We start from the raw sequence: 25,504 nt of genomic DNA on the forward strand, positions 1-25,504 counted from the left end.
CGTTGGCACCTTGCTGTTTTGAGAAAGCAGAAATAGAACGTTCTGTTGACTAAGGCCCCGTTTACACTAGTGCGTATTAGTTTTAAAACGGCGTTTTAGAATGAAAACGATCCGCGTCCACACTCGCGTTTTACCCAGCGTTTCTGAACTGCTCTCCGTCCACACCAAAACGCTGAAAACGCACATCACGTGACCACACACACACACTTTGGCAATCGCTGGAGCCCATCTACCCAGATGAGAGCTCTGCTAGTCGGACTTCTCATCAAGCATCTCCCGCTGGATCTAATCTCACTATATTTATTAAACGTGATATTTCATTCATCTTGTTGTCTTTATCTAACGACATATTCCCTGACTTTGGTCACTGGAATCTATTACTTGTTCTCAGGTAACGTGTTTTGGCTGAGCGCAAAGATAAGTTAATGATTAATGTAAGCACGTAGCCTACATTCTGTATATTGACTGATCGCTTGCCTTTATTTCCTATAATGTATAAACTTATTGTATGTTATACTTTTATAATGGCCATTATCGATTATTAAAACTGATATTCAGCAAAAGAGAGGGTGTGTTTCGTATTTTCACTGAAATTGAAAGGAGGCAGTTGTTATCGGCTCCGTTTTGTTATAAATATGCACACAGTGAAGATGACGCTCATGCAGCACGACGCCTCAACATTTCTGCTGTCTGTTTAGTTGTTAATATTAAAATAAAAATAGGCAGTTCCTTATATCAAGTTTACATTTTATTGTTGAGAAAGTGAAACAACGTAGCCAAGGTGATGTGAATGAAGTTATAAAGTACACTGTTCCCTGTGAAGATTGACGCGTGTCCTCGGTATGTTTTCCATATCAAACTGAGAAGAAGAGATGCAGCCTTGATCAAACTTGCGAAGTCTGAACTTACACGGAGAAGATTCAGGACTGAACTGTGTGTTAGGCTACTTAATATTGAGGAAAAGCCCCAATCAGAGAGGCGAATGTCTGCAGCCCCGCCTCCGTTTTTAGATGTCTCCGTCTTTCCCCATCCACACTGAGACGGAGCTGCAGCGTTTTAGAATGAAAACGGCCTCTCCAGCGTTTTCGAAACGCTCCGTTTTCGGCGCTCGAGAACTCCGGCGTAGTGTGGACGGATGGCGTAACCGTAGCAAAACTTATGCGTTTTCAAACTAAAACGCATTAGTGTAAACGGGGCCTAACTAAAAGCTGGTCTAAAGTCAGTGGCGCAAAGTTTTTGTCATTTAATGAGTGTTTGGATATCACTCAGTTTTTTTTACCACAGTAAGTTTTTATTGCTCATGTATTAATTTGCTGGAAATTAAAACTGAATTTAGAAATAATTGTTGAAACAAATCTTTGTGCTTAACAAACGAAATTAAGTATGTAGCCTAATAGATGTCTTTAGTACAACACTGTTTCCTCACTCCACTATAGTAAAAGATTAAAGAGTAAAAGTAAAGTAAAGAGGCCGAATGGACAAGGCTCATTCTTTATCCTCGCACTACAGATAGTCTGTTTAACTGTTTTCTCGCTAGTGAAGCATTTAGTTGTTCCACAAAGTCCGCCATGTAAATAGCAGATGCGCCATGTCGTGACTCTTAAAGAGAATGGGAGATGAGACTCTGCTTGGTTTAATACACGTTATGCTCAAAACACACCCATAACTCATTAAGAGAATAAGCACAACCCATATTTTTCCGACCTTAAGAAGCAAATGTGGATTCAGACACTCCCTTAATGCTTCTGCGCCATGCACTTTAGACTTTGCGATTAGATCAGTAAAATAGAGCCCATACTGTTCACCAATCAGCTTGTTAAGTGGTGACGTGTTTGTGACGTATGTAATACTGTTTCCAGGTCCAAGCCGCCACTCATTTGAGTGGAGAAATCATTCGTTTATGATCACGTTTTATTCCTATCACACAATAAAGTTAATTTTATATAAAATCATAGTGTACACAACAATCTCTGGGCTTGCTGCATAACAAATACCAAACATTTAACAATTTATAAAAAAATAAAAATAATAACAATAATCACTTTCTGGATATTAGGCATGGACATATATACTGCGATTGTGAACGTATCGAATATATCGCTTTGTAAACGTTTATTATTACCATTTCATGAGTCTCCCCATTCAGTTGAATAGAGCGCTATTTGTAAAATAATTTGTTCAGATATTAAGTACTACATTTTCTGGCAAAAACAGGTTTTGTAAAAGACATGATTTATGCAATATAATAAAACATACATTATTATCATAAACCTAAAGACATAACTTTTATTTTATTAAAAAAAAAGTTCACTTTAGCTACAATCTGACAAGTGTCTTATTTAAAACGAGACCAAGCTTAAATCTGTGCACCAAAGCGTTGAAGATTGGCAATCCTTTACGTTCATTTATGTTCAGGGTAAAAGAGGCTTCTGTGAAATTCTCTCTAACATCAGCTCTTTAAATGTTTTGTGCAGCGTCAGGACAGTTTTGGTTCACTGATCCCTGCTGGGAAGTTTCCTCTGTCTCTAAGCTTAATAAGGAACGGCTAATGAAGCATTTTGCTGAGGGTCTCGGGTGCTGATTGGTTTCATGTGTCAGAAGCTGTTGTATTAGAGGCTTTGCTGTAGTTTTTTGACCCTCTGCCAGGGCTGTGGGAGGAGAGCGAGTCTCCCGGGTTGCCTGTAATGGCATTTGTGGCTGGGATGTTAAAGTTAACTGTAAGATGTGCCTGTGAACACGTACGCCGTCTCAGCAGGACTTCCCAGGCCAGGTGTGCCACACTGAAGCTACTGTTGAGTTCGGTTTGGAGAAAAAACACTGTGCATTTAGTCTGGGGAAAAGCTATTGTAGCAATGTAAATATTTAGGTTTGGTTGCATTTGTAAGAGATTAATATACATAAACTAAACATGTGTTGTAAACTACTATTTTGGCTTCAATATGGTTTCCTACTGACCTTAGAATCTATAAACACGTTTTTAAAATGAGGTTTGCTTTAGGACTTAAATGATTGAGGCATTTATTCTAATGAATGCATTATTTGACTACAACAGTATGGTGGCATGAGAGAGCTCAAATGGTCTGTAACTTCAAGGGATAGTTCACCAAAAAAAGTATTTACTCACTCATTTAATGAGGCGACACGGTGGCTCAGTGGTTAGTTTGCTTGTTCTCCCCGTGTTGGCGTGGGTTTCCCACACAGTCCAAAGATATGTTCTATAGGTGAATTGAACTAAATTGTCCATAGCGAATGTGTGTGAATGTGAGTGTGTATGGGTGTTTCCCAATATTGGGTTGCAGCTGGAAGGGCATTCTCTGCATGAAACATATGCTTGAATAGTTGGTGATACAGAATGGCTTTCTATGTATGTAAAGTTTGCAGTATTCAATGTATTTTCTGTGTATTGAGAGAAAAATTTTGTCACTTTTTTTGTGAGATGGCCATGTTTCAGTGAATATGTTGTTTATGAGTAAAAGTTAAGATGTCCCTTTTTGTATAATTAACTAATGATGGTGGAAAACAGAACAAACGGACAATAAGGTCAAAGTAAACAGCAACGCAAAGTTCATAACTATTGCAGTTGTGTCCTGTTTTTTTTTTTCTACGACTCTTGAAACGACTCTTAATGAATGATTCACTTTTCAAATAATTTACAGAAGAAATCCTCAAAAAGGTAAAATGTCTTTGTTAAAATAAACTGCAAAAATCATAAATCTACAGATATTTTGATTAAAATGTTTACAGAAAAACACTGTTATTTTAAAGACTTTTCCTTGATTATTACAATCAAATATGTTCAATAAAGTTACACACTAAGGGCCCTATCATACACCCGGCACAGTGTGGCGCAAGGCGTGGCGCAATAGTCTTTTGCTAGTTTCAGCTTGGCGCAAGAGTCGTTTTGAGGCGTTGCGCTACGCTGTTTAAATAGCAAATGCATTAGCGCTCATATGTTCGCCCATAGGCATTCTGGTCTAAAAAGAAAGGCGTTCTGAGGCGTACTGCTGGCTCGTCGCTATTTTGAGAAACTATAATAGATTTTTCATTAGACCAAAACAAACCCGGTCTAAACTCCGGCGCAGAGTTGCGCCTCGCTTACGCACTGCTTAATACACACAAGAGAGCAATAGGCAAATATCTTTACATATGAAAAAATGAAATATTAAGGATATATATGGCATATAATAAGAATAGATATAGGATATAAATATAAAGGATTAAAATATTACAAAACATTATTTTCTAGCCTACATAAATATGAAAAATTACTGCTTTTATGTCTTCTTCATCTTGGGAGGCTTTTTCAGTTCATTCATAACAATTTGCTTTTGTATAATGTTATTATTATTAGCAGTATTATTTATTATGTCCATATTTATATTTGTTTTATTAAAACAAGCTTAGATTTGCCCACCTGTCAGGTTTTAGACCATATGGGGCACAGCATGTGTTTTAGGATATAACTCAGGTTTTTAAGCACACTTCGTTTTTATTGTTCATTTATTCATTCTCACGCAGTAGATGCTCCGTTTAACAGTTTTCTGTTAAAAAAAAAAAAAAAAACTGCTAACTGTTAGCTTGTGAAATGCTCAGTTTTTCCACTTAGACTTACTTTGCGTCCTGTAAATAGCGAATGCGCTCTTGGTGCGACGCAGCTGGCTCTTAAAGGGAATGGGAGATGAGACTCTAATTGGTTTATTCTCAAAACACACCCATAACTCATTAAGAAAATAAACTCAACCCTTTTAGACCATGCGCCACGGCGCAAAGCAGATTTTCCCATCCTTAAATTAGCAAAAATGCGTTCTGACATGCCCTGAAAGCGTTTGCGCCCTACGTTTTGCGCTCTGCGCATGGACCGTCAAAATAGAGCCCTAAGAGTTTTATAAAGAAACACTGTTATTTTACAGACTTTTCAGAGGTTATTATGATCAAACACCATCAATAAAGTAACTGCACTAAAAGTTCTAGAGAAAAAATGTTAATTAAAACAATTTTCCCTAAACCATTACGATTAAACACCTTTGATAAAATGCCAATACATGCTCAATGTTGTAATTTAACAGTTGTATTTTGGATCAAAAAAGGTCTGGAAAAAATAACATACAAGATACAACTGATTCAAATTCTCACAACTTTAAAATTACAATTGCTACATTTTATTTAATACTATTTAAAGGATGTAAAACATGTCGAAGTTTACGTCAAATGGAATGATTCAGTCTCAAATCTTAAATGAAAAGGAAACTGTAATGTTAAGGGGACGCTGACAAACGAGTGCGGATCCAAATGCAAGTTTATTACACAGAGATGGTCAGGCAAGCAACAGTCTCTCTTTTTGTGGCGTTTCCCTGCAGGATTGTTATAGCATCTCAATCGCTGCAAAGACACAGGTATCAGTCATTTGTCAATTGACTCATACTTACAAACTGCCATTCTTCTAATTCATTCTTCAAAGTATATATTGTCATATTGCATAGTCCTGTTTAATATATGTTAATATGTACAGATCAGAAAAAGTATGCTGCTTTACACTTTATATCGATAACTAAATTAGACACTTGGCTTCTATCTAACAGGCTGTGTGGTGTGCTGCATATAATAACTTAAGTAAACGTAATACGATCTCATTGACCCTGAGTCTCCCATTCATTCTCAGCTAAAATCAGGAATTCGTTTCCTGGTTTCCCAAAATCTGAAAGGGTCACTGTTTGAGCTTCAAAAGGCTCTTTCTAAAGCTTCATTTTTCTTTCTCGATCAGAAGTATCCATTACAGACTCCCAAGAGACATATGGAGGAGGAAACTCTTTAGAAATGAGCCATGGCCATTCAGCTAACCTTATAACTAAACAGATTTAGGCAGAGTTAATGATTTAACTTACAATCTCAATGACTGCATTAAACTTAAATGTGTGTGTGTGTGTGTGTTTAATTGTTCAAACAGACGAGGTCGTGCTGAAGTTTGAAGATGGACGTGTGCGAGCCAGGAATGTGCTTTATGACACCCTGCCTGTTATTATTCATGGAAACGGACCCACAAAAGTATGAGGCTAAGGACTGCTTGGTTGTTTTTTACCACATCAGCAATTTATGACTATTTCAGGTCAAGATCAATGTTGATCGCACTTTATTTTAATGTATAATTCACACTATTAACAAACCGTTTACTTTTTAGTTCAATATATTACTAATAAGCTGCTTATTAATACCATTGTGGAAGATAGTAGCATCTGTGTGCAAGTCCAATATGAACTAAAGATAGCTGATATTGTGCTGCATCTTCTTTTGTTTAAAGGTAACTGTGTAGTTACTAATGCCGTGAAGATCTGTTTGCTAATTGTACACACATGAACACATGAGTGCATTGAATGACTTTACGTTTTTGTGAGCTAAACTAGGTTTTTGTAAACTGAGCATTGTATCAGTTGATGAAATATGGTTATTTTCTTTAAATTTAAACAGTCCTATAAAACTTCCGTATTTTTACAGAAAATTCCTGGCAACCACTGCTGGTATTTTTCCGTAAATATAACAGACTTTTTTAACAGTGTAAATGAATTAAAGCTAAATTATAAATGTTGTGTTGATTGAACTAAACAACATTACATTACCTTTATGTAACTAACTTAAGTTCACTCAAATAAATATTTCACTCAAACTTAAGTTCACTCAAATAAATAAACTCGGTTACGTGGAACCTGTTGACATAAAAAAAGTTAGTTAAAGCCAACATATAATTTTTTTTGGAGTATAAGGTGGTAGTAGGGTTTAGATATTGGCAACTCAAGCTCATTCTGAAAATGTAGTCCCGCGGACGTTTCTGGAGACAGCGGAATACGTCCCGGGGGGTACGTACGGCCGCGTTTATTTTTTTCAAGCGAACGCTGTGGGGTGGTGTGACGCTGTTCCCTTTCACGCTTGCCTTACCTCCTTGTGGAGGGCTTCCCCGCTGCAACCCGTTTGTCCACTCAGCTCAGCGCGTACGTCGGCAGGCTCGAGATGTGGAGAGGGGTTGACCACGTCGACCGGTTTCGAGTCCGGGAAAGAGCAGCTCCAGCAATCAGGTTAGACAAAAACAGAATCCCAAAAATTAAGTGAACGAGTTTCGTGACAGGGTGAGAACGCGGCGAAATCCGAAAACGCGGTGGAATAATAAAAATCAGGGCTTTTTTTTTTTTTGGACGGCTTTTGTGAACTGTTGCTCGGGTTTAGGGAAGCGAGCAGGCGGGCGGGTCGATCGGTAAAATCGGTTGGGTTCAGGGAAGGAGGAGGGCGAGTCGGTCGATTGGCCGGTCGCGCAGTCAATCATGTATTCCGCGGTCTCCAGAAACGTCCGTGGGACTACGTTTCCACAATGAGCCTGGGTTGGATATTGGGTAGGTTTAGGGATGTAAAATAAGATCATACTTAATAAGTGCTAATAAACAGTTTATATATTTCCAATAAGAGACGATACAATATAAATACATGAATATTAATAAATATTTTTCCCCACTAAATACTGGAAGGCTATATTCCAGAGTTTAGAAGCCATAAATGAGAAGGCTTGACCTCCTTTAGTAGACTTAAGGCCCATGCACACCGAGACGTTTTTTGCTTGCGTTTTCCATAGATGTTTAACGCCTTGTGACTAAATAGAGGACATCAATGTGATCGTGCACACCAACATGCAAAATGGCAGGCGTAAAAGCATCATTTTTTAAAAACGCCCCATGCTCGTTTTTTTGTTTTGAAGCGTCGCGTGAAAAGTATGTTAAAAGTATGAATGGAATTCGGATGTACTACATTCGACATTTTGTCGTGGTCACATGACTTACCTGCGTCAATTGCGTCGCGTCACTCCCATTCATGAATTCTCTCGTGGGGCATCATGGGATAGCGCAGCGTGCATGGGATGCGCACTTCAGAATCTTGCCAGAAGTCATCCGGGTACTTCTCACATACTGATTTTCGAATTCTATGGCTGCGTCCGAAACCGCATACTTCCATACTATATAGTATGCTAAAATCAGTATGCGAGCAGAGTAGTATGTCCGAATTCTTAAAATTCGAAAATCAGTATGCGAGAAGTACCCGGATGACTTACTACTTCCGGCGAGATTCTGGAGTGCGCATCTCGGATTCGGACGGTTTCGGTTTCGGACGCAGCCTATGAATAGTCAACTTTGTCTTCTTCTTTGTTACAAGCGGATGTCAGAAGCTTAAAGTAGTGCAGCACCATGTAACGTCAAGGAGTGGTTTTGCATACTCTTCTGCTCGACGCCAGTGAAAATTGCTTGGGTTTGAATCCTTGAAAAACGCTGACGATTAACGCAAGCGAAAAGCGTCCCGGTGTGTACGAGCCTTAAGAGAGGAGATGATGTTATTTTGTTATGTAAATGACCGTAATATTCAGGCAAGATCTTCTTTAACAACTGTCTTCAGTTCAACCTGATTTATTTTGTGCTCTTTTTTTTCTTCAGCTTCAGATAAACTACCTAGGGAACTACATCCCGAATCTGTGGACATTTGAGACTGGCTGCACAATGTGTAATCAGGATCGGCGGCTGCTTTCCGGACTGCAGGTCAGCCCTTTACACTCATTCATTGTTTTCATGGTTTCGATTTTACGCTTATCCTTGAGATATGGTTGTGTTTGTATGGCTGTATTAAATAATTGCATTCAAATCCACTTTTAGGGAGTCATGATTTATGTCAATGATGCATGTATACAGAGTACATGTGGTCATTAATTACAAATGTATTATTACAACTTATTAAATATATTTATATTATAGTCATTGTTGGTATAACTTAATCTAATGAGTTCACCTTGGCCACATTTTGGCAAAAATGAGAACAAAATAGTGGAAAATGGTCATGGTTTAATTAAAAAGGTAGCAATTTAATCAAACGTAGCAGCTTATTTTTAAGTTGATGGAAAATTTGTGAATACAATATGTCATTTTTTCTTCTGCATGTTATGTTATTATGTTTTGGTCTTTATATACTATATAATCATATAGTATATAATATTACAAATAATATTAATATAGACAGTAGTTGGTAACTTAAATCACTGTTTATGCATTTAAAATGAAGTACTGAAACAGTATATACAGTTGAAGTCAAAATTATTAGCCCCCCTGAATTATTAACCTCCCTGTTTATTTTTTTACCCAATCTCTGTTTAACGGAGAGGAGATTTTTCAGCACATTTCTAAACATAATAGTTTTAATAACTCATCTCTAATAACTGATTTATTTTATCATTGTCATGATGACAGTAAATAATATTTGACTAGATATTTTTCAAGACACTTCTATACAGCTTAAAGTGACATTTAAAGGCTTAACTAGATTAATTAGGTTAACTAGGCAGGTTAGGGTAATTAGGCAAGTTATTGTATAACAAAGGTTTGTTCTGTAGACTATCGAAAAAAATGTTGTCCTTAAAATGGTGTTTTAAAAATTAAAAACGGCTTTTGTTCTAGTCGAAGTAAAGCAAATAAGACTTTCTCCAAAAGAAAAAATATTATCAGACACACTGTGAAAATGTCCTTGCTATGTTTTAAACATCATTTGGGAAATATTTAAAAAAGGAAAACAAATTCGAAGGGGGCAAATGATTCTGACTTCAACTGTATATAAAATATACACAGCTAGGCCCATAAATATTTGGACGTCAACACAATTCTAATATTTCTGGCTCTACACACCAACACAATGGATTTGAAATTAAACAAACAAGATGTGCTTTAACTGCAGAGTGTCAGCTTTAATTTGAGGGTATTTACATCCAAACCAGGTGAACGCTGTAGGAATTACAGCAGTTTGCATATGTGCCTCCCACTTCTTAAGGGTCTAACTGTCTTCAGCTCCTGTTTTTTCTCGGGGCATTTTCCCTTCAGTTTTGTCTTCAGCAAATGAAATGCATGCTCAATTAGATTCAGGTCAGGTGATTGACTTGGCCATTTCAAAATCATTGTGTTGGTGTATATTTATGGACCTAACTGTATGTATATATATATATTGTCAGAATTATTAGCAGCCCTTTGAATTTTTGTTTCTTTTTTAAATATTTCCCAAAGGATGATTAACAGAGCAAGGACATTTTCACAGTATGTCTGATAATATTTTTTCTTCTGAAGAAAGTCTTATTTGTTTTATTTTGGCTAGAATAGAAGCAGTTTTTAATTTTTGAAACAACATTTTAAGGTCAATATTATTAGCCCCTTTTAGCTATATTTTTTTCGATAGTCTACAAAACAAACCCCTTATTACACAATAACTTGCCTAATTACCCTAACCTGCCTAGTTAAGCTAATTAACCCAGTTAAGCCTTTAAATGACACTTTAGGCTGTATAGAAGTGTCATGAAAAATATATGAGGGAAAAAAATAAACATGGGGGCTAATAATTCTGACTTCAACTGTATATATACACTATATATTCAGAATTAGAGAGCTTGGACTGAATATTGGTTTGCTATATTAATAATTTTTTATTGTGCCTGTTTTCTTTTCCTTTTTTTTGTCTGCAGGAGAGTGAATATCCTGTGGTGGTCATTGGGATCTTCATCCAACAGCCCACACCCTTCGTCACCGTCTTCTTTGAGCGGTTATTTAATCTGAAATACCCCAAAAACAGACTCAAGCTCTTCATTTATAATCAGGTAAAATATGATGTTCAGATTTGCCATAGGAGTGGCACGGTGGCTCAGTGGTTAGCACTGTTGCCTTACAGCAAGAAGGTTGCAGGTTCGAGTCCCGACTGGGCCAGTTGGCATTTCTGTGTGGAGTTTGCATGTTCTCCCCGTGCTGGCGTGGATTTCTCCCTGGTGCTCTGGTTTCCCCCACAGTCCAAAGATATATTTACATACGTACATATACATATATATGAACTACGATGCATTTTTCTCGTCCATTTTTAGTTAATTATATTAAATACATGAACTAATGGCACCATATTGTAAACAAGCTCTTAAAAATACTACTGGAATCGTATCTCTTTGTGACTGCTAATAGATTGGCTTTTATATTTAATGCACAATAACCAAGGCTGATGTACATCTGATGAACGTATTGAATATGTGCAGGAAACACATCATGAACAACACATACATGCATTTCTGGATTCTCACGAGTCTGAATACCAGGGTGTGAAGCTGATTGGACCAGAGGAGGACATTGATCCTGTGTCCTCACGTAACCTTGGATTGTAAGTGTGCTTTTTATTACTGTTGTTAATTACAAGCATTTAGTGTTGCTCTAAACATAACCCTCCCCCAAAAGGACCCAAACTAAATCCAGGTTTATTCTTTTCTCCATAAAGATAATTGTAAAGAGAGTATCAGATAATGTAAAGATAACTGTAAAGAGAATATTTTTTTACTGAAACTATGGATTTTTAAAAAGATTTTGTTGGTTGCATTATGAAGGTTAACAAAAACTCTATTTTTTCGTAATTTTTAAAACACATATAATGTCCATATGGTTCACCTTAACACTCAACAGTGGTTTCTCTGTGCTCTGAATGGTCCATTGATTTCTTTTGTGTATTTTTGTTGCAGTGATATGTGCCGAGAAGACATCGACTGTGAATACTTCTTCAGCATAGACGTGGATGTGGTTTTAAAGAACGAAGACACACTTAGAATCCTAATTGAGCACAACAAGTGAGTGAAGCGCCTGTACCTGTTTAATTAGGGCAGATTGTGAATTGTTTAATCTTGTTTAGTTGAAGTTGACGAAGTAAAATAAAATTAAACAACTTAAAAATGTATATAAATATATAGAAATGTTTTTAGGAGATAATTAATTGGTTAATTGTTAATTTAATTTAATTTAATTTTGTTTATAACAAAGTAAAAATATGTAGGAATGTTTTTAGGAAACAGTAAACATGACAAATAGAATTATTTTTCTATTCGATTCGATTTTGATAGTGTGACAGTTTGTCCATCGATTTAGTTGTGCTATTTATTATTTATTTTATTTTATTTACAACCAAGTAAAAATATAAATAAATATTGTTAGAATTCATTAATTGTGACAAATCAAATATTTTTATTTATTTATTTTTATTTAATTTAATATGATAATTTTTTAATAAATTTAATTGTGTTATTTATTAGTTATTTATTTAAAACAAAGTAAAGAAAAGTATATATGTATAAATATATGTTTGCGCTTTTAGACAGCATTAAAATGACAATCAAAATAATGACATTTTTTAGGAAACAATTACATGACAAATAATTTAATTTAATCCACCGGGTGCTCCAAAAAGTATAAAAAACAATGTGGTACAGGTAACATAGGTGAGCTAAACTGTCTGTAGTGTGTGTGTGTGTGTGTGTGTGTGTGTGTGTGTGTGTGTGTGTGTGTGTGTGTGTGTGTGTGTGAATGAGTGTGTATGAATGTTTCCCAGTGATGGGTTGCAATAGGAAGGGCATCCGCTGCATAAAACATGTGCTGGATAAGTTGGCGGTTCATTCCGCTGTGGCGATCCCAGATTAATAAAAGGCTAAGCCGAAAAAAAAAACAAATGAATTGAATTGAATTTAATGAAATTTCAAATCATATACAACTATGTAAAATACAGTTAAGCACGTGTTTATAAAGACAAAATAAAAGCTAAACTAAAATAAAACAAAAATTTGAATGTAACAATAAATAATCTATATCTATAACTGAATTATTTATTCAAATGCTTAACATTTAAGTTCTTCAAACTTCTAGATTTCTGCTTCGAACTGATTGTTTTCTTTTTCCTTGCTTGTAATTATTCCATGACCATCCCAGGCCTTTTATTGCACCAATGCTGACCAAACCGGGGCGACTGTGGACGAACTTCTGGGGTGCTCTCAGTGCAGATGGTTTCTACGCCCGCTCAGAGGATTACGTGGACATTGTTCAGGGACACCGCGTGTAAGTTAGTCTTAAAGGTCCTGTGAAGTGTTTTTATCACAGATGTTGTTTTTTTACAACATCATTTTTAATTTTCGAATCTATTTTACATCACTATCTACTAATGTCTCTTGAATATTTGCGTGGATCATGAAGAAAGTGCCTAAAATTCTAAATTCTTAAAAAAAAAAAAATCAGTTGGTCATAAAAAAATGTAGACCAGAGTCTTCAGTGTGTTTACAGATGAATGTGTTGAGTTGTGTTAAATAGGATCTAAAGTTTCATTAATTCATTAAATAGGAGTTTATTTAGTAGTTCTCTGTCTTGTGAAGATATCATGTGGGTAGTCAAGTAAATAGATTCTCTTGTGCTTCATTATAGAGATGTTGAAGCCTAACGTGGCTATAAAAGTGGTCTTAAAACATATGGAAAGTCTTAAAGAGATGATCCAGAGTGTATTTATAAGGCTTGGTTGTGTTTATGGGGTGCAAAGCAATGTGTGCTCATGCTTAATTTGTAGAAAATCACGTTATTTTTTGATATATCCTCCTTTATATCCGCCCCCTAACTTTAGAGCATAGTGATTGGATATTTCCTCGCGGGGAGTTTCCTCATCTCAGCTCATGGACTTACAGGCACATACAGTCAATTCGGGGAGATGTAAACCGCACATAAATTATTTAAACACAAAACCGAGAAAACCGCAATTCACAAGCGCGTATTGAACCGTGGAGGTCATACTGAACGGTTAAATTTTATATTGAGAATTATATTGGTCATTTTTTTTCATGCTTTTTTTTTTTTAAGAAAATTATTCTGTTCATCAAGGCGGCATTCATTAAATGAGAAAAAATATATAAGTGGATAAAAATTTTAAATAACTGGTTTCTCATTGGGCGAGGCAGTGGCGTAGTAGGTAGTGCCGTCGCCTTACAGCAAGAAGGTCGCTGGGTCTCTGGTTCGAACCTCGGCTCAGTTGGTGTTTCTGTGTGGTGTTTGCATGTTCTCCCTGCCTTCGCATGGGTTTCCTCCAGGTGCTCCGATTTCCCCCACAGTCCAAAGACATGCGGTACAGGTGAATTGGGTAGGCTAAATTGTCCGTAGTGTGTGAGTGAATGTGTGTGAATGTTTCCCAGAGATGGGTTGCAGCTGGAAGGGCATCCGCTGCGTAAAAACTTGCTGGATAAGTTGGTGGTTCATTCCGCTGTGGCGACCCCAGATTAATAAAGGGACTAAGCCGACAAGAAAATGAATGAATGGTTTCTCATTGTATGTAGTTTCAAATGAAATTATTACTCCAGTCATTATTGGTTTTATTACTCTTACATTAATAATAATAACATTTTGGGCATCACAGTGGCATAGTAGTTAGCACTATCGCCTCACAGCAAGAAGGCCACTGGTTCGAGCCTCGGCTGGGTCAGTTGGCATTTCCGTGTTCTGTGTGGAGTTTGCATCTTCTCCCTGTGTTCACGTGGGTTTCCTCTGGGTGCTCCAGTTTCCCCCAGAGTCCAAAGACATGCGGTACAGGTGAATTGGGTAAGCTAAATTGGCTGTAGTGTATGTGTGTGTATGGGTGTTTCCCAGTGATGGGTTGCAGCTGGATGGGCATCCGCTGTGTAAAACATATGCTGGATAAGTTGGCGGTTCATTCCGCTGTGGCAACTCCAGATAATAAAGGGACTAAGCCGAAAAAGAAAATGAATGAATGAATGAATAATAATAGTAATATTTAATAATAGAGTGATTTCTAAAGGATCATGTGACCGTAAAGACTGGCAAAATGAAGCTGAAAATCATCATTAAAATAACTGCAATAAAATGTTAAATTATATTATAAACTATTTTTGTTTTCTTTGAATGTGTTTAAATGTAGAAGAAACCTACTTGAGCAAAACACTGGTTTTGTGCCTCGAAATGAATTTGTTTGTAAAAAAAAAAGCAACATTGTACAATGCAGTGATGTTATGTAGTTTCAAAATACAACATATTAACGTTTTAATGTAGAAAATGTCAACATGGGTGTCTTTATGTGCACAAACACAACATATAGGCTCTTATATGCTGTTGTGTCATCACTTATATTGCAAGTCATATCTCTCTGGATCCTCGTTTAGGATGCTTTTCATTAACTGGCTCTCGTGACAAACTAATTGAATATCCCTGGTTGATGACATCATTAACCCACTCCGTTCCCTGTAGGCTTTGCTAAGCTAATGCTGTGAAAGCCAATGTCTCCCTTTGCATTGAACTTTAAGCGTCTTTCATTCAGAGATGTTGTTTATGTTCACACAGCTACATTACACATCAACTAAAGTTTAAAATATCATATCGTAGTGGACCACCTTTTAAAAGCGTCACTCGCTGATTCCTGTATATACCTGGTCTGAGTTTTTAAATGACTATATTGTACTTCTCTATAAGTATGAAGAAGTCTTCAGATTTTGTGCTCATTCTGTGTTTTTCCGCAGTGGTTTGTGGAATGTGCCATACGTCTCTCACATATTCCTGATAAAAGCAGACACGCTGAGGACTGACCTCAAAGATCCAGACCTGTTCAAGTCCACAACGCTGGACCCAGATATGGCCTTCTGTGAAAAAATACGAAACAAGGTCAGACTTAAGAATCTTATAAATATGGCACAGGAACTCACTTGAAGGGATAGTTCACTCAAAACACAAATTCGCTCACTATTTACTTTTTCAAAATCTTTTCTAATTTCTGTCTTGTTTTGAACAAAAAAAGATATTTTGAAGAAAGCTGAAAACCTGTAACCATTGACTTCCATAGTAGAAAAAAGTAATGGAAGTCAATGGTTACAGGTGTTCAGCTTTCTACAGAATTTCTTCCTTTGTGTTGAACTGAATAAAGAAACTCAAATAGGTTTGTGAAAGTGTAGGGAGAGTAAATTTTTAGTTTTTGGTGAACTATCCCTTTAAACATGCCATAAATTGATTATTATTCATCATAAATTTATTATTATTCATATTCTTTATTATCATTATTCAAAGGTTTTTACTAATGTGCATTACTATAAATGAAGAACTGATATTTTCTTTCATTTAAAGTTGTTCTGAACTCCAAATATTTCTATTTGTCAAGAAGTTTTTAATAGTTTAAATTAGAGAATAATTTTAACGATCATTTGTTCTTTGACATATTTGAATAAGATCAGATGGAAGTAAATGTTGTTTTATTGTCACTTTTTTAACACTTGATTTAATGTTATGTGAGCTGAAGTTTAAAATTGAAAATTATATAAACTCATGGCCATTTTATTAGGTACACCTGTCTAACTGCTTGTTAACGCAAATTTCTAATCAGCCAACCACATGGCAGCAACTCAATACATTTAGGCATGTAGACATGGTCAAGATGATCTGTTCAAACGGAGCATCAGAATGGGGAAGAAAGGGGATTTAAGTGACTTTGAACGTGGCATGGTTGTTGGTGCCAGACGGGCTGGTCTGAGTATTTCAGAAACTGCTTATCTACGGGGATTTTCACGCACAACCATCTCTAGGGTTTACAGAGAATGGTCTAAAAAAGAGAAAATATCCAGTGAGCGGCAGTTCTGTGGGCGCAAATGCCTTGTTGATGTCAGAGGAGAATGGCCAGACTGGTTCCAGCTGATAGAAAGACAACAGTAATTTAAGTAGCCACTCAGAACAACCGATCTTCTGATAGCTACTTCCAGCAGAATAACGTGCCATGTTGTAAAGTGCGAATCATCTCAGACTGGTTTCTTTAACATGACAATGAGATCACTGTACTCAAATGGCCTCCACAGTCACCAGAGCTCAATTTAATGGAGGATGTGGTGGAACTGGAGATTCCCATCATGGATGTGCAGCCGACAAATTTAAAGCAACTGTGTGATGCTATCATGTCAATATGGAGCAAAAACTCTGAGGAATACTTCCAGTACTTTGTTGAATCTATACCAAGAAGGATTAAGAATTTCTGAAGACAAAAGTGTGTCCAACCTAGTACTTGTAAGGCATACCTAATAAAGTGGCCAGTGAGTGTATAATGCAATTTGACATTTTTGGATAAATATATTGAGATATGTTTTCTCATTCCCAGGGTGTCTTTATGTTTGTGACAAATATGGATACTTTCGGTCGAGTTTTATCGACCGACAATTACCAAACAAACCACTTGCACAATGATCTCTGGCAGATCTTTGAAAATCCTGTGGTAAGATTACATTTACAAATATTATACTGGAAATGCATCATTTATTGTTAGTTTACGGTGTATTTTTTGTCTTATACTTTTTTTTCTGTGAAACAGGAATGGGAGGAACGATACATTCATCCAAATTATTCCAGAGTTTTAAAAGACGAGTTTATAGAAACAGTGAGTATTCACCCAAGCAATAAAATTACACAATCTATGAATTGACCCTATAAAAGTCACGTAAAATTGCTTTGAAGTGTGTATTTTGAATTCGATGTTTGACACAATCTCAACCGAAACACGAAAAGAGGGAGGGATATAGTGTAGCTCATCCCCTTTAAAAAACAGCCAATAGCGTTTTGCTTGATCTCCGCTCTGCCAGTGAGAATGGTTTGGTGCATTTGACATGAAGCACAGCTGCAGCCGGTGATCTACCTGATTAGCCGAGCGCAGGCGGGGGCGGAGTTGAAAACGAAGCCACCAGGTTGGACACTTCGGGGCTCAAAGTTGCTGCAGTCATGACTGATCACATGGCGTAATCACTTATTTATTTATGCATTTATTGCAATACCAACAAAAGATTCACAGGACAAATAAAACAGAATAAAGTCTTTACAAACTATAGTTCATTATTAAACAATAAGGGAATTATAAACTAAATTTGAGTTGCCTATTTAACAAATACATGAGAAAGATAGGGGAAAACGAGCAGGCACATAAAAAGAAAATAAATATCCACAAATAGAATTATTTTGGATAATAAAAGCATTTAAAAAAAAAGCATTTTAATTCAAAAAGATTGAACAAAAGGAGCAAAATAAATGAACTACACTTTAAGTAGAAATCAATGTCACTTTTAACATTTCTGCAAAAAAAACGGCTTTGACAGAAAATAAAATATTTCATAATCAAATATTTTATATTTAATAAATATATATTTTTTAACTTAATTTGTAAATTAAATATTCATTAAAGGCGGCAACACCAAAGCTCCAAAAATACAAATGTATTAAATTAAAAAAGCTGACACAAAGCGTGTAACGTTTCAAGCCACATGGCTCTTCATCAGACAGTCACACACTTCATCACACACTGTAAGTAAATACACCTGTGGCGCACACTGGCCTCGAATCCCACAGAAGGAGCTCTGGACTATAAGAATAGGAACGATGGCAGAGGAAGCTGAGAGAGGTCCAGGCCTGGACACAGTTATGTTGTGTTTGTTTTTAGTTTAGATGACAGTGTCCGTGAGGACCTGCCATCATTTTTATTAATAAATACCTTTTAAGCTTTGTCGGTTCTCTGCCTTCTTCTTCCCGGTGGCCGTAAAGTTCATTACAGTGGTGCTAAAACCCAGGACAAGGAGTGAACCCTGAGTGTGGGAGAAACTTGTCCGTCTGCCGAGAGCACCGGGGAGGCCAGGGGTGAGTCTGCCTACTGCCGACTCCATGCATGGGGAGGAGCAGGGGACGTGGGGCTCACCACCGTGGGTGGAAAGAGCTGAGAGGAGCCATCCAAAAAAGACAGGGGAGATGCAGCGATCTGCAAAGATGCTGAAGCCTGCTGCCGACCACTGAAGCGGGAGCGAAGCAGGAGACCGGTAATGCCACCACCCGGAAGAGCCGCTGCTGGACACGAAAAGAAAGGCAGGTGGATAGATTCCTTCACTGGGAACCAGCACATCACCAATCTCTCAGCTGGTGGAGGACCAGGAGACAACGTGTCCGGAGAACCTTCCCTCTCTCAGTCTACTCTGTCTTACCTTCTGCTTTTTTCCATCTCCTTTTTTCTCGGCCAGTCTCATATTGGTCTAACGGGTTGCGCTGACCTGTGATGGGGGTATGTGGTGAGGGGGCGGGGCTGAGAGCCGTGGGAATGGAGTGAGGCCGCTATGTAAGTGTAAACACCTGTGGCGCACACCGGCCTCGAAACCCACGGATGGATAGAGGTCCAGGCCTGGACAGTTATGTTGTGTTTGTTTTGATTTAGACAGGGATGTCCATGACGAGCTGCCTTCCCTTTTACTAATAATTACCTTTTAAGCTTCGTCGGTTCTCCGCCTCCGTCTTCCCAGCGGCCTGGTGGCCGTGAACTTCATTATAAGGATGATGATAATAGTAAAATCGAGTCAATAAATATACTCGGCTGGCCATTAATATACCTGGGCAGCCCCCCTCAAGTAAACTCTATGTGTGGGGAGCACTGGATTTATTTGTCGCTTTCTGTGCAGCCGTGTCCTGACGTGTACTGGTTCCCCATTTTCTCCGAAGTGGCCTGCGACCATCTTGTTGAGGAGATGGAAAACTTTGGCCAGTGGTCAGGAGGAGCAAATGTGGTACGTTGTTTTTATGTTTATGCTGTTTTGGCTTTTTTAAAGTCCCCATGAAATCAATAATAAGCATATAATTTTGTTTGCTCACATTGCCAGTTTTGTGGCGAACAATTCATCTTTGCAGGTCATTAAGAAAATTAAATTGCCGTTGTAATCTAAAATTGAAATCTGAAAATGCACTTCCTGTTTGTCTTCAGTTAAATTGTTTAATTACATCTGTGTGAGGTATTGGGCGTGGCTTACATATTTAACCTCGCCCTTCCAGCTGTCAGTTTTGACAACAAACAGAAATGTTGAGAAGGAGGAGTCTGTTTGGTTGTAATAAGTCTCCCCAAACCCTGTTCCTGATCTTTCTTAATGAAAAGCCTACTGCACTACATCCAATCAGCTTGCAGTAGAAAAACAAGCCACGCCCACTACTTTTTATTTTATTAATCTGTTTCTCTAGAAACTGCATCACAGTATGAAAAAAAAGCTTCTGGTTCATGCAGACTTCAAGTAAACTGAATTTCGTGTGTGCTTTTAGGACAATAGGATTCAAGGTGGATATGAAAATGTGCCCACAATCGATATCCACATGAATCAGGTGGGCTACGAGAAAGAATGGCAGAAGTTTCTTTTGGATTACATAGCTCCAGTCACGGAGAAGATGTTTCCAGGGTATTACACAAGGGTAAGCGTTTAATCATTTTTTTGCATTTATTGTAATTGTCTCTTTTGTTTTTTGTTTTTTTTAATGTAGTATTGTAAACATTAACAGAATAACGAACAAACAACACCTCCTTCATGGGTACTTACATGAGTATTTTTATAGTAGAAAACAAAAGTAAGAAGTAAAGTGATAAACAATGGTTACAATACAAGCAAAAATCTGTTTAAATATTTAGTTTAAGTCACAATTATTAGCCCCCTTGTATATTTTTCCTCTATTTTTACTTAACGGAGAGAAAAATTTTGTCAACACATTTCTAAACATAATAGATTTAATAACTCATCTCTAATAACTGATTTATTTTATCTTTGCTATGATGACAGTAAACAATATTTTACTAGATATTTTAAAAGATGCTAGTATTTAGCTTAAAATGACATTTAAAGGCTTAACTAGTTTAATTAGGCAAGTCAGGGTAATTAGGCAAGTATTGCTTAAGGGGGCTAATAATATTGACCTTAACATGCTTTAAAAAAAAAAACTTTAAATAAAACAAATAAGGTTTTCTCAAAGCACAAACCAAGCATGAAGACAAAGGAAATTCTGCTGCTCTGAAAGTTCCAATGAGCACAGCGGCCTCCATCATCCATTTGTGGAAGATGTTTGGAACCACCAGGACTGTTCCTAGAGCTGGCCGGCCATGTTAGCTGAGTGATCGGGGGAGAAGGGCGTTAGTCAGGGAGGTGACCCGATGATCACTCTGGGCCCTATCATACACCCGGCGCAGTGTGGCGCAAGGCATGACGCAATAGTCTTTTGGTAGTTTCAGCTTGGCGCAAGAGTCGTTTTGAGGCGTTGTGCTACGCTGTTTAAATAGCAATTAGCAATAGCATTTTAAATAGCATTTGGTCTAAAAAGGAAGGCGTTCTGAGGCGCAGTGCTGGCATGAGAAACTATAATAGATTTTTCATTAAACCAAAACTAACCCGGTCTAAACTCTGGCGCAGAGTTGCTCCTCGCTTACGCACTGCTTAATAAGCACAAGAGAGCAATAGGCAAATATCTTTACATATGAAAAAAATTCAAATATTAAGGATATATATAGAATATAATAAGAATAGATATAGGATATAAATATAAAGGATTAAAATATTATAAAACATATTATTTTCTAGCCTACATAAATATGAAAAATCACTGCTTTTATGTCTTCTTCATCTCGGGAGGCTTTTTCAGTTCATTCATAACAATTTGATTTGTATAATGTTATTATTATTAGCAGTATTATTTAATATATCCATATTTATATTTGTTTTAATAAAAATAAGCTTAGATTTGCCCACCTGTCAGGTTTTAGACCATATGGGGCACAGCATGTGTTTTAGGATATAACTCAGATTTTTGGGCACATTTTGTTATTATTATTCATTTATTCGTTTGCTGGAAATTAGAGCTGAATTTAGAAATAGCTTTGAAACGAATATTTGCGCTTAACAAACAAAAGTATTTATTTATAGACTAATTGATGCTGTGCGTAAAGGTTTCCCTATCCAAGAGCGAAAGTGAAAGTGATCCATTATCTCTCATTCTCACGCAGTAGATGCTCTGTTTAACAGTTTTCTGTTAAAAAACTGTTAGCTGTTTGCGCTCTTGGTGCGACGCAGCTGACTCTTAAAAGGAAAAGGGAGATGAGACTCTAATTGGTTTATTCTTAAAACACACCTATAACTCATTAAGAAAATAAACTCAACCCTTTTAGACCATGCGCCGAAGCGCAAGGCAGATTTTCCCATCCTTAAATTAGCAAAAACGCGTCCTGACACGCCCTGAAAGCATTTGCGCCCTGCGTTTTGCGCTTTGCGCATGGACCGTCAAAACAGAGCCCTCTGTCTGAGCTCCAGCTTTCTTCTGTGTAGAGAGGAGAACCTTACAGAAGGACAACCATCTGTGTAGCAATCCATAAATCAGGCCTGTATGGTAAAGTGGCCAGACGGAAGGCACTCCCCGCCTGAAATTTGCCAAAAGGCATCTGAAGGACTCTCAGACCATAAGAAACTAAATTCTCTGGTCTAATGAGACTAAAATTGAACTCTTTGGAGTGAATGCCAGGCGTTACGTTTGGAGAAAACCAGGCACCGCTCATCACCAGGCTAAAGCCTGATTTATACTTCTGCGTCAAACACCGGCGTATGCTACGGCGCTGACGCATAGCCCTTCGCCGTGGCCATCGCCGTCACTGACGTGCACCTCTCAAAAAATGTAACTACACGTCGCAACGACGCGTAGCATAAGCTCTGTGATTGGTCGGCTTGGTAGCGCTGACGAGTCTGGGCGGGACCGAGAGGCGCGCGAATGGCGCGACGCCGCGCGAGCGATTGTTTACAAGTGTGGAGTCCCGTGAAGGAGCTCCGGATGGAAAGTTTTGTTTTGTGTTTACCTCATAGTTAAAGTTGTTGCACGTCCGCCGGTTCCTGCCTCAAAATGAGCGAGTTTGAGCCACTTGTACATCCCGGAAGTGTTCAGGAAATGCAAAAAAGTAGCGAAGAAACTTGACACAGAGGAACATTTACACCTCACTGCCAACTAGCGTTTCGGAAGTGTTAATGCAGACCGGCAGAGACAGCGCGCAGAAGTATAAATGCACAGCCACACGCGTTGCCTGCGCCGTGGGTTACGCCGGTCACCTGACGCAGAAGTATAAATCAGGCTTAATACCATCCCTACAGTGAAGCATGGTGGTGGCAGCATCATGCTGTGGGGATGTTTTACAGCAGCAGGAACTGGAAGACTAGTCAGGATAGAGGCATCATGACATATGTACAGAGACATCCTGAATGAAAACCTGCTTCAGAGTGCTCTTGACCTCAGACTGGGGCGACGGTTCATCTTCCAGCAGGACAATGACCCAAAGCACACTGCCAAAATATCAATGGAGTGGCTTCAAAACAACTCAGTGAATGTACTTGAGTGGCCCAGCCAAAGCCCAGACCTAAATCCTATTGAACATCTCTGGAGAGATCTGAAAATGGCTGTTCACCGTCACTTCCTGTCCAACCTGATAAAACTTGAGGGGTACTGCAAAGAGGAATGGGCAAAAATTCCCAAAGACAGGTGTGCCAAGCTTGTGGCATCATATTCAAAAAGACTGTAATTGCTGCCAAAGGTGCATCAACAAAGTATTGAGCAAAGGCTGTGAATACTGATGTACATGTGATTCTTCAGGTTTTTTATTTTTAATAAATTTGCAATAATTTCAAAAACTCTTTTTTCACATTGTCATTATGGGCTATTGTGTGTAGAATTTTGAGGAAATAAATGAATTTAATCCATTCTGGAATAAGGCTGTAACATAAACAAATGTGGAAAAATTAAATTGCTATAAATAATTTCCGGATGCACTGCATGTGTATTTTATGTATTATTTCTGTTTTTGGACTTTTCTCTGTGTTTTCCTCCTGCAGGCTCAGTTCGATCTGGCGTTTGTTGTTCGTTATAAACCTGATGAGCAGCCTTCATTAAGACCACATCACGACGCCTCCACCTTCACCATCAATATCGCTCTCAATCATGTCGGAATTGACTTTCAGGTGAGTGGAAACAATGTCTGCCAGTGCTACAATTACATCAATTAAACAGCTGCCTAATTTATTCAAAATGCATTTTTATATAGGAGTCATCGAAATTAATATTTAAAGGGATAGTTCACTCAAAAGTGAACATTCGCTTACTGTTTACTCTGCCCCATGTGCTTTTAAACCTATTTGACTTTCATTCTTCTGTTAAATGCTTAAGAGGATACTTTAAATAAAGCTGGAAACCTGTAACCATTGACTTCCATAGAATTTGTAAATACTATGGAAGTCAATGGTTACCGGTTTCCAGCTTTCTTCAGAATATCTTCTTTTGAGTTTAACAGAAGAAGGAAAGTCAAATAAGTTTGGAACAAGCGAAGGGAGAGTAAATATTAAGTTTTTGGGTGAACTATCCCTTTAAACCTCTTAAAGCTCCTCTCAGAAAAAAAATACAAATGATTATTTCAATAATAAGGGTGATCAATAAAAGTGTCAAATTTATATTTTAATGTATTTCCTATTTTTTTGTACATTATTAGAATAATTAATTGTTCTTATTAGCAAAACAATGCTATTTGTGTGATTACATCCATCCAATTAGATTTACATCCACTAAAATTTAATTCAGTGTAGTGTTTGTCACTATTACAATGAACAATAACAATATTCTAAAAATCGTACATATTCAAAAGCAAGAATCCTCAATAAGCAGGTTCAAGATATAAAATAATTGTCATTTTAAATCTTAATTCTTTAGTCAAACTTCTGTTTTTCTCATATGTGAGAAAGGAAAAATACTTTTAAATGTCAAATGTAATGGCATTCAGGGGCGCCACTGGGGGGTGGGGAGGGGGGTGGTTAGGACGATTCTAAGGGCCCATACATTTAGGGGCGCCACTGACATTATGAACCAACCCACCACACCTCATCCCCCCCACAACCCCCGTTCTTCACTTTTCTCAGATCCCCCTCTCCCGGTATTCATTTTCATCAGCGATCATCAATAATATGCCCCGCTCTTCAACTTTCAGCTTGTCAGAGGGCCAGCAGCGCCCCTGATGGCATTTATTATCGTCATTATATTTTAATAGGTAAAAATCTAATTAGGATTGTTTCATTTTATATGTGAATCTAGCAGTTTGACAGTTAGCTTGACTGTAATATGGTTATTATGTGTATAAAAACTCAACTATGTACATTTACTCATATCCAGACACTAAAAACAACATCTTTAACCCATATATAAACAAAATTAATGATCAATTGTAAACTAAATTTGTCATATTCTTTTTATATTAGTTGGAAAGTTATAAAGTTGTAGATTTTTTGAAGTTGATTGAAAATGCAGTTTTTAGGTGAAGTTTATTGAAATCTTTACTTCAAATCTCACATTTAAAGAATGCAGCAGGCTAGTGGTTAGTGTGTTCATGTTGAAACACTGCAGCTTGTCTTGACCTGCACCTCTCCTTAACGCTTGAGATGAAAACAAAGACTTGAGTGGATTTCTAGGCTTTTTATTTGCTTTTTCAGGGATATAACTTGTATGTCTTTTCCCTCATTTTGTTTCTCGCCTGTTTCATGTTTGCAAAGTGAATAGTGGAGTAGGGTAAGAATTTGTACGCCTCAAATTTTATTATCATGTATTTACTGGCTTTTTTCTTTGAATATTTTTGACTCGAGACTTCCGCTCTCATTCACTTCCATTCATTTTTAGACGTTAAAAACTGCTCGATGCGCTGCTTGATGTTGCAAACTGATATTTTCTTATTATATTATTCTACTTGGTCTGTATAGTCATGCAAACATTTGTTTGTAGAGCAAGTAGTTTGACCGTTTTTTGCCATTTATTATTCCTAGTCATTTCTTCCATAGGCG

The 25,504-nt window shown here is 37.4% G+C and overlaps 1 protein-coding gene across 2 annotated transcripts in view; it reads left to right on the top strand.

Annotated features, from left to right (window-relative positions):
• Positions 1-25,504, top strand: part of plod1a (procollagen-lysine, 2-oxoglutarate 5-dioxygenase 1a) — a 46,054-nt gene that overhangs the window by 16,712 nt on the left and 3,838 nt on the right. The window contains exons 7-19 of one of the 2 annotated variants that reach the window (XR_012383842.1): positions 5,945-6,042; positions 8,463-8,564; positions 10,523-10,654; positions 11,078-11,199; positions 11,552-11,656; positions 12,786-12,911; positions 15,362-15,503; positions 16,978-17,091; positions 17,188-17,253; positions 19,304-19,408; positions 19,932-20,821; positions 21,959-22,189; positions 22,764-23,644. Coding sequence is in view for 1 of the 2 variants with exons in the window: in NM_001077742.2 (NP_001071210.2) it covers positions 5,945-6,042; positions 8,463-8,564; positions 10,523-10,654; positions 11,078-11,199; positions 11,552-11,656; positions 12,786-12,911; positions 15,362-15,503; positions 16,978-17,091; positions 17,188-17,253; positions 19,304-19,408; positions 19,932-20,078; positions 23,519-23,644 (1,385 nt within the window). In the remaining variant the exon portion in view is untranslated. The remainder of the gene's footprint in view (positions 1-5,944; positions 6,043-8,462; positions 8,565-10,522; positions 10,655-11,077; positions 11,200-11,551; positions 11,657-12,785; positions 12,912-15,361; positions 15,504-16,977; positions 17,092-17,187; positions 17,254-19,303; positions 19,409-19,931; positions 20,822-21,958; positions 22,190-22,763; positions 23,645-25,504) is intronic. The other variant, NM_001077742.2, reaches the window with a different exon arrangement.

The sequence above is a fragment of the Danio rerio genome, chromosome 8 (assembly GCF_049306965.1).
Source record: "Danio rerio strain Tuebingen ecotype United States chromosome 8, GRCz12tu, whole genome shotgun sequence".
Classification (NCBI taxonomy): domain Eukaryota; kingdom Metazoa; phylum Chordata; class Actinopteri; order Cypriniformes; family Danionidae; genus Danio; species Danio rerio.